The sequence below is a fragment of the Malus domestica genome, chromosome 03 (assembly GCF_042453785.1).
Source record: "Malus domestica chromosome 03, GDT2T_hap1".
NCBI classification, from domain to species: domain Eukaryota; kingdom Viridiplantae; phylum Streptophyta; class Magnoliopsida; order Rosales; family Rosaceae; genus Malus; species Malus domestica.
The window spans coordinates 29,126,680-29,137,200 of NC_091663.1; the positions used below are offsets into that span (position 1 = coordinate 29,126,680).

A 10,521-nucleotide genomic window follows, 5' to 3' on the forward strand; every position below is an offset into this window, starting at 1 on the left:
AGGCCATCTCCAATTTGTGATGGCTAAAGGTTCAAAAACAAAAAGAATTGTCTAATTTGTTCAAAAAATCATCCCCAATCGATGGCTAGGCTATAATTTTATGGACTCTATCAGGCCATTATTTGGCGAAATGAGCATCAGGCTGGCCAAATGTAGCCCCCTCTTAACCTTTTTTTGGCACTCAACTCCTAAATTGCAATAACTGATTCAAATCTAACGGCTAGATGTGAAAACATTCAACGGTAGTTTAATGAAATTAATAAATTAGTAAGAAGGCTATATTTAGCCCATTTGATTTGTTTAGCATTTTCGATTGGAAATGATCTTATATATCTGAATTCAAAATCTCTTCTTCAATTTGATGGGCTTCTCTTGGCCAACAAAAAAACTAACTTTTCATATGAGAAAAGGAATGGGTTTCCCTTGGTCTATCAGAAACATCGATGTCATGCCTGCCTTTATTTTTATTCATAATTCCTCGAATAGGTCCATAGATATAAAGTAAAAAAAGGAAATTGGCTTTTGCTTCAAGAATTCTATACCTTGTCTTGCCCATAATGTTGAATCTCACATTCCTTGTCCTAAAAGTCCCACATTTTCACTCTTGATATTAATTATTGGGGTTCAATTAATCATCTATAACAAACGGGCTAACACATATATGATATGTGTGACATTATGATTTAAAAAATTTAATAATTACTCGCTGTTGGATTTAATCTAAAGATGGAGGCCAACTTTGCACCAATAACTATTTTTGTTTAATTTTATTGAAAACAATTCTTTAGATTATATTATATCCAATTGTGAGTGAATAAGAAATTTCTTGAGCTATGACGTTTAGATGAACGTGACTAATGATGATACGTGTAGTGCACGGATCACAAGTTGTCCTCACATGTCCATGCTATCTTAAATTGATGTAACAAAGGATTTTTTTTTTTCGGAACAAAGACATCTGATATGTATGAAAAGCTTCTGTCCACCACAATCATATCCCTTACAGCCACAGCCAAGTATTGGATAAGCTGCTCTCCGCACTTTTTCTATTGAGCATACTTTCACTTAACCTCATGATACTGCATCCATAACCCTTACCAAAGTATTTTTAAGGAGATTAATTAGTATTTTTCAAATGATTAATCATATGGAATTACTATCTATTTGTCTTCCCATACAATGCAGCAACCATGAAGCATTACAAGATATATGTGCTGAAGTTTGGGAATCAGAAGAAGTTCCTACACTTGAGCTCATTCAACCCTTGTCCAAAACTCATTGAAGGCTCCTTTACACCGATTTCCTCTCCATCTGATAGCTAGTTTACCTTATAAAGTGATTATACAGGTCCAAACTTGTTGCATGAAATTTTATCAGTGGCATTAGCAATCATAGCTAGCTCAAAGAATGGCAAGTCGCTTTCAGTTCAGGCCTCGTCGCTTTGATTTTTGTTCCATCGTTCTCTATGTTCCCTCGTAAAAGAAAGGGCCAAGGCGAGCTTAAAATGTTAGAAGTAAGAAGGGAACTGAACTACGTTGTTTGAACTCATCATTATTTGATCCATCATCAAAGATAGACATCAGCTTCTTGTTACATAATCATAAAAAAGTTAACTTAGCATATAACTTGCTAAGCTTTCTGAGCTCTTCATTCCTTGAGAACATATTTTTGCCTCTCTGTCTTGGCAGCTCAACGAATTGTTGCGCAAACACCCTTCGGATCAGTCCATTAAGTTTTTTGGGTGAAACTGCAGTTTTGAAGCTCTTCATACATTTTTTAGTTACCACAGTGCAGGTGTAGAGTTCAAGCAAGTAATTGATAAAATCTCCCTTTAACCTAACCTAGTCAAAACTCATTTATCCTCGCACCCTCCATAAGGGCTTACTTGCTATACTCATATTGAACAAACAAAAATTGGTTACTCTTGGCATTTGTCAAGGGTATTTTGTGGTTAGCAATAAATTAACTAACAAAACAGAAAGTCAAGACCAACCTTGTTATGGGTCTAATGGTCTAACTTCAAACTCCATAACTTTTAATAAAAAATAATAAATTTAAACTTGTGATATGAACATTGTTATCAGTTAAAATGTAAAAGGGATTGAAAGGAAATAAATTTTCTTTAATATAGCAAATAGAGGTATATGCATTATAAAAAAAATATAAATAATAAGAACATGGAGTTCTCTCCCGTTTGGTGAGAGCTCTTCTCTCTCCCTGAGAGTGTTTCTCACTGGTTTGTGAGTGTTTTTCCGTTCATCCTCAATTTCAAAGCCACCGATCCTAGCTCTGTCTAGGGTTGGTGGCAGTCCATCGTTTCTTCGTTCTTTCTTCTTCCCTTTCTTTCTCCCTCAACTTGTTTTTCCTTTGTTTGGCTGGATAGTTCTCATCCATCACCTCTACTTTCCTCTAATTTCACTGTCCTTTGGGCCAAACTCCTCTTCCTTTTACCTCTATGATCAATCCGCTCCATAACCTTTTTCATAAAATCAATCCTTCATCGATCTCGTCCAGATCTGCACACGCAAATTTGTTGGTGTGTAACCCTTTAGCTGAAGCTTGGCGGCAAAGATCAATTTAAATGTTTTTGTTTTTAGTTTGAATATGAGCCATTGGATCATAGTCCATATGGCAGCTCAATCTTGTATCTAGCTTAGTTTTAGATTAAGACAAGTGGCATCATCTCATAGGGTGATAGCAATTAAGGGTTGAGATTGTATCTTGGTTTGGTGAGTGAAGGATCTCTCTTCCTTTCCATGTATAACGATAACAAACACACACATGTTTGCAGTGTGAAAAAAAAAATCAGAAATATATTCCATCATCTTCTCTACAAAATTCTCTCTATATTCTCTGCCATTTTCGAAGGATGCAGAAAACCTCTATTGAAATACACAGTAGACACACATACACTAACATGGCCTCAGAGCCAGGTTTCATCGTCTAAAATGAGCGTGAAATCTGTGAGTGCAATTGAGCTGCATTTTGAGCTCAAATCGAATCTGGAAATTGAGATTTCTTGAATCCAATTCTAACATGGCCGGATCAAGTAGTGCTAAGCTTAGAGTCTCGGTTTTCAATGGAGAGAACTACGAATTTTGGAGGATTCGTATGACAACTATATTGAAATCGTATGGTTTGTGGGAGTTGGTTGAAAATGGGTTTGAACCACCAGATCTGAAGACTGAGAAAGTTGTGGTTGACGAGACGAAGAAGGAGACACCGGAGGTGGTGTCAGTTAATGAGATTCTGATGAAGGATGCTCGTGCACTTGTAATGATTCAAGGCGCTGTCTCGGATTAGATCTTCCCCAGAATCATGAATGAAGAGACATCTAAAGGAGCTTGGGATGTTCTAAAGGGTGAATTCCGATGAGATAAACAAGTAAGAAATGTAAAATTGCAAGGGTTACGTAGAGATTTTGAGTATACTCGTATGAAGGATAGTGAATCATTATCTGTATATCTCTCTAGATTGTTTGATATTATTAATCAAATGAAAAGTTATGGAGAAGAACTATCTAGGGAAAGAATTGTGCAGAAATTACTAATCAGTCTTCCAAAAACATATGATGCAATCTGTTATGTGATTAAGCATTCTAGAAATCTCGAAACTCTTGAGGTCCAAGAAGTTGTTGCTTATCTCAAGGGATTCGAGTAGAGGCTTGATTTACATGTTGAGTCTGTTGATGCACAAAACCGGGACGGTCTTGGAACAACGTAAATCCGACCGTGAATCTGCACAAACGCTCAAGAACACAAAGAACACAAAGAACACAAGGATTTTATCGTGGTTCACCCCAATATATGGGCTACGTCCACACTGTAGTTGATTCTGTTTCTCTGTAATTGTATGGATACAAGTGTTTGGGGGAAGTCCCCCGGAGAAAGGAGGGTGGGGGAGAAGGAAGGAGAGCCTCTTGAATTGTATGAGGACTCTCTCTAAATGTATGAGAGTTTTGAGCCTTGTAGGATGGCTTGGCTATTTTCCTCAGAATGAGGGGAGGAGTCCCCTTTTATAGAATAAGGGGCTCCTCCTCTAAAGTATGGGCTTTTAGTGTGAGGCCCAAATACAAGGCCCAAGTCCCAAATATACGAGGCCCTAAATATGGTATAAACAGTAGTCCCCCAAGTCTTCAGTCAAGAGAGTCTTTTGGCTGGAGACTTGAAATTCAGTCCATGTGTGGGCCGAAGTAACTAAATGTTGTCTAGAACTGATGCTCGATATGAGGCGGTGCCCAATCTGAAATGATGCTCAACTAGAAGTAGCACATGTTGTGAGGCCGCTTTGCTTGTAGCTTATGTTGCCTTTGTTGGCTCGGCTTGTGGCGTTTGAAGGTGAGGGAGTCCCTTTTATAGAATAAGGGCTCACTCCTCAATACATGGATGATGGGCTAGAGTTGATGCTCTCTAATAGTGGTGAGGGGAGTCCCTTTTGTAGAATAAGGGTTTGCTCCTTAATACATAAATAATGGGCTAGGTTCCCCAAGTATTTTTCATGAGGCCCAATATATGATACATAATGTAGTCCCCCAAGTCTTCGGTCAATAGAGTCTGTTGGCTGGAGACTTCAAATTGAATCCATGTATGGGCCGAAGTGGCGGTTGTTCGGAGGCGGTATTTGTATACCCTGCACTGAAGCTTTGTAGGTGAAGTTTTGCAAGTGAAGCTTTGAAGCTAGAGCTCTGGAAATGAAGCTTTCGAAACTGGAGCTTTTGTAAATGAAGCTTTTGAAGCTGATTGACATGAGTGATGCTCATGAATGTTTATGTTGATTGACATGAGTGATGCTCATGGATGTTGTCATGAGTGATGCTCATGAATGTTAACATGAGTTATGCTCATGAATGATGATCATGAATGTTTATGCATGATTGTCATGAGTGATGCTCATGAATGTTTATGTATGAATGACATGAGTAGTGCTCATGTATAATTTGGAGTACTAGGCGTACTTTTGATCACCTGGTTGGTGGTAATAACGGCGGGTTGCCGAATAATTGTGGATGACCTGGGAGTAATTTTGATCACCTGGTTGGTGCTATTTCAGGCTTATGGGCCTTCGCCCTCCACAACATGCCAGCCCATTTGTTTTGGGCTTTTCCTTTTTTTTTTTTTTTTTTTTTTTTTTTTTTTTTTTTTGACCCTCTGATGGGGTTTATATATATTACCCTCTGATGGGGTTTATACAGATGTCTCCGAAAGATAAAAATAAATTACATCATTCGGATGGGGTGTTTATTCCTTACTTTTGCAGTGTTTTTCTGCTGCCCTCTCTCTGTATCTTCACCTGGTAAGAAATCATAATAATAGAAAAATCTTTTGCTTTTCTCTTTTGCTTTTGTTTTTTGCTTTCTCTTTTCTGCTTTGTTCCCCACTGCTTTTCTGCTTTTCTCTGCTTTCCCATTGCTTTGATTTTCGCTTTCTTTTTCTTTTTCTGCGTAGGCGCAATGTATTTTGATCTAAATCTGCCAATAGTATTGCTTTTGTCAGTGCTTTTGCTTTTCTTCTTTGTGAGCACAGGACCCCTCCATAACTGCACCACTTTTTTCTTTTTCTTTTGCATTGTCTCCCATGTGCTCTCGAGGAGGGCCTCCATTTTCTTTTTCTTTTTCTTTTGCACCTCCTGCATCTCTGTCTCTTGGCGAAACTAGAGGGCTACCTCTCCTTGCTTTTCTTGGACAGCAAGGTCGTGCCCATCACTTTTATTTTTTCTTTTTCTCCACTCCATTTCTTTGCCCATCCATGTTCCTCATCCCTGTCTGATGGGATCCTTTAGGCGCAATTTTTTGATAATCTTCAAATTCCTAAAGTAAAATCATCACTGCGGGTAATCATTTTGTTTGCCAAACCACTTGCTTTTCTTGGACAGGTTGTGCCCATCCATTCCCACTCCTCGTGCCCATCAACAAAGAAAAACTGAGTAAAGGGAACTTTTCCAGGTCTTTGGTACTACCACCTTTTGACTTGAGACTTTTTCTCTTCCTAACCTGGTAGACATAGAGAATCACCAATCATAGTGCAGCTATTTCGGCCAACGCATGACGTTGAGAAATTGGAGGCCCTCGAGGCCGGAGACCAACTGATCTGGCAGGTCGCCGGAGATCACCTTGCTGGAGAGACAGAGGACCTGAAGTTCTACGTATTGAAGGTCGCCAACCCAGATGGTCTGATCTCATCGTTGGGCCCCTGTTTTTGTGACGGCGGCTGCTGCTGCTGCAGCTGCTTCGGCGGTTGTTGATGATGAAAGTTGGTGGGCATCTTCTGCATTGTCTTCGTGCCAAGTTGATTCCCTTAATCGAGCTTGGGCTGCTGTGCATTAGTGGGTAGCCATGCTTTCTGCTTTTTTTTTTTTTCTTTTTGCTTTCGCTTTGTTTCTTGCATCTTCTTTTCTGTTTTTGCTTTTGCTCTTTTCTTTTTCTCTTTTTCGAGCAGACTTCATCACCCTAACCTGTAAGGGCACAGAAGAAACCCTTCAACTGCAAAGAGAAACAAACTAAAGGAAGCTAGCGAGCTCGTCTAGCTAATAGAGATCAGAACTTCTTGATGAAGTCGTAGACATGCTGACTGACTTCGTCTAGCTTTTCCTGGTTAATGAAGTGAGCCGCATCTTCCATCACAACCACCTCCTGCAGAAACGGCACATCTCTCTTGAACCCACCTTTATGTATGTAGTTCTGGATACCTGGAATATGATAGGTGATGTCCAGGTCCCCCACCATAAACTTAACCGGCACCTTTATCCGTAGGCCCGCCCATGGTCTAGTAAGCTCCCAGGTATGGTCCAGTAAGCTCTCAGGTTAAGTTCAAAGCTCGATAGTAGTTCAATCCTCCGGTAAAGGTCGACGACGGCGGCAAGGTGGGTGCCTAGGCTGGTGTCGACGAACACCGTGGCCTCCACTGCATCGGATGCCGACCACGACGGCAAGATCAGCAAAGACGACCTCCGGGCCTTCTACGCCGGCTTCTCCAGCTCCGTCGCGGACTAAAACCTCATCAGATCGATGATGTCTGCCGCTGATTCCGACAACGACGGGTTCGTCCAGTATGAGGAGTTCGAGCGCGTCTTGGCTTGCGGCGACAGGGCAAAAAGCTCGGGAGTGATGGATGACGTGTTTAAGGTGATGGACAAGGACGACGACGGGAAACTCAGCCACGAGGACATGAAGAATTACATGAGCAGCGCCGGCTTCGTCGTCACCGATGAAGATATCAAGGCCATGATTAAACTAGGCGGCGGCGATGAGAACCAAGGCGTGACGTATGCTGGCTTGCTTAAGATCCTGGCCGTTGATCAAGTCAGCGAAGCGTCTTGAGCCCTTGACCACCTTGCTCACCTCCTACAAAAACATGTTCACCTCCTCCATTCACTGTCTGCCATCTGCTAGCCAAATATTTTATTTTTTTATTTATTTATTTCCCAAATCAGAAGGAACTTGGTTTTTTAAAGAAACCAAAGACGAAGAGAGGAATAAGAGATGAAACCAGAGACTGGTTTGGCTCAGATTTTAGAGTGCAGAAGCAAAAGAGAGAGTGGTGTTCTTGGTTTTTTGTGGGTTTTGCAGAATCACTGCGGAGGTGAAAAAAATGAAAAAGAACCGACACAACTTTTCGTATCGATTCCCACAGACGGCGCCAAATGTGGATGCACAAAACCGGGACGGTCTTGGAACAACGTAAATCCGACCGTGAATCTGCACAAACGCTCAAGAACACAAAGAACACAAAGAACACAAGGATTTTATCGTTGTTCACCTCCTCCATTCACAACATGACCTGGTGGTCAAAATTGAGAGTCCCCTAAATATGGTATAAACAGAGTCCTCTACTGAAAGAGCATTTGCAAGTTTAAATGTTGCAATTAAGAGTTCCAAAAGTGGTGGATTCTCTAGGAATCAGAGATATCAAGAGAACTAAAAGACAAGAGAGAGATTGAGAGCTTGATCCTTTGTACTTGTGTAAGCCCTTCACTACTAATAAGAACTCCTCTACTCCGTGGACGTAGCCAATCTGGGTGAACCACGTACATCCTGTGTTTGCTTCTCTGTCTCTATTCATTTACGTACTTATCCTCACTAGTGACTGAAGCAACCAAGCAACCAAGCGAAGGTCACAAAACCTGACACTTTCTGTTGTACCAAAGTCTTCGCTGATTTTGTGCATCAACATTTGGCGCCGTCTGTGGGAAACGACACTTATTCCTACTCTCTTCAGCTGTGTCAAGCTGGTTTCTATCATTCGTACACTTTCTTTTGATCAGGCATCCCTCTCCAACATGGGAAGCGAAGGAAGCCACAGCACACAGAATGACACCCCCCTTGCACATAGTGCGAAACAACGAAAGAAGGAAGGAAAACGAGTTCTTCTTCAAGCTAAAGTCGATGAGTTGGAAGCTCAGAACAACAAGATAGCAATGAGGAATGAGGTCCTCCAGGAGCAATATGAGAAGCTCTTCGAGACACTCCACGAAGCTAGGCAAGCTCAGACACGCGAGCTTGTTGCCCCCGTGGAAGTCAACCATCAACTGGGTGCCCTCCAACATGGAGGGTCACATGCATTCGACATAGATATCCCTGATAGGGAACAGATTACCCCTCGACTTGATAATCAACATGAGGCTTCTCTTAACCCAGTTGCTTCGACCCGAACCATGAGAAGTGGAGGGAGACACCTCTTTGCTGAAGGGGCAGAAGGATCGAAAGCCGTCTTTCGCGATTGTCGGGATTTCCTGAAGCAACGTCGAGAGAATTCCATCCATATAAGCTCAAAGATTAATGACCCAAGGATTTCTGAGAGACTCGGTCCCCTGCCACGGCCCAAGCCGGCCACCAATTTGGGGAAAGGGCAACAAGTCCTAGAGAGACATGAGGGTACAGGGGACTCAGAGGTGTTCCGACAGACATACCCTGGAAGCCAGTACAGCGAGTCCAGGGAAAAATCACATGCCCTTGATCAAACCTTCCTAATTCCAAGAGGAGATGGAGATTTACGAAAGAAAGCTCCAGTGACACATAACTCCGCTCAGGACCCCCTTGTCCTACAACTTCTTGAGGAAGTAAACAAGTTGAAGGCTGAACGTCAGGCTGAAATACCTGACTGGAACCAACCCAGGCCTGGCCCTCTTACAAGGAGGATCCTCAACACCCCCCTTCAAGCAAAGACAAAGCAAAAGCTTGGCTTGCAACTTTATACTGGAAAAGAGGACCCGATTGAGCACCTTAACCTCTTTGAATCCACCATGGCATACCGGATGCACACCGACGAAGAGCGATGTCTTCTCTTCCCCTCCACCCTCTCTAGTGGAGCTCTAAATTGGTATTGTCGTCTTACACCTGAGACGGTAGACTCATTTGAGGAATTGAGGAAACTATTTGTTTCCCAACACATTTTCCAAACCGATCGCTTGCACTCTGCAGATGACTTGTACACTATCCGCCAGAAGCCAGACGAGTCATTACGTATGTATGTTGGCCGCTTCAGCCATGAATACTCCCGGTGTGCCGAGGCAGACGACAAGACTGCCCTCAAAGCCTTCACGGCAGGCCTACGTGATTGTTTCTTTAAATACATGATCAATGCCAATACTTGGAAGACTTACTCTGAGGTGATGGCGCAGGCTTATAACCATGCCTCCGCCGAGGCAAAGACATATCAGGAGAAACCCCCTACAACCATCCTTTATCAACAAGTGGGAGGTGGAAGCCAGACTCACCTAAATGAGAAGACCTCGACTTTCCAAACAGCAGTGGCACCTCCCCATGCCTTGCATAATGCTTCACCGAATCAACAGACATATCAATTTCAAGGCAAGAGGAAGGATTTCCATCCTCACCACTCTCCTTTCAGTAAAAATAGTAAGGGACACTATCCCGATAACCAAGGGTATCGCCACAATAGCGCTCGCCCCCAGGCAGTCAATGCAGTGGGTCAAACCCGCGTCAAGGGTATCGCCACAATAGCGAGGTTTTAGCCTGCCATACTTAAGGTGTCTTACGCCTGCCGAGGCGGAAATCGTCCTTCGGGAAATACATGAGGGAGTCTGTGGAGATCATGCTGGATCTCGGTCCCTAGCACACAAGACTTTTCGCCAAGGATATTACTGGCCAACACTCCACCAGGATGCCATCAAAGTATCCCGCTCATGTGACAAATGTCAACGATATGCAACTATTCCTCATTCCCCTCCAGAGCCTCTTACTCCTATGATCAGCCCTTGGCCCTTCGCCCAGTGGGGACTTGATTTGATCGGCCCAATGCCGGCAGGGAAGGGCAAAGTCTGTTACGCAGTCGTTGCAGTGGACTACTTCACAAAGTGGGCCGAAGTAGAACCCTTGGCAACCATTACTGAGGCAAAGATAGAAGACTTCGTGTGGAAGAACATCCTTTGTAGATTCGGCATTCCCAATGCGATAGTCACTGACAATGGGCGACAGTTTGACAACAAGAAGTTCAGGTTGTTCTGCTCTAAGTTCAACATCAACTTATGCTTTGCCTCTCTAGCTCATCCCCAGTCTAATGGACA

The 10,521-nt window shown here is 42.7% G+C and overlaps 1 protein-coding gene across 1 annotated transcript; it reads left to right on the forward strand.

Annotated features, from left to right (window-relative positions):
- The first annotated feature begins 7,006 nt into the window (after window positions 1-7,006).
- Window positions 7,007-7,315, forward strand: LOC139194790 (calcium-binding protein CP1-like). Its single transcript, XM_070819705.1, has one exon. It carries the CDS (start codon window positions 7,007-7,009, stop codon window positions 7,313-7,315), a length of 309 nt encoding a protein of 102 aa, XP_070675806.1.
- Window positions 7,316-10,521: the final 3,206 nt, after the last annotated feature.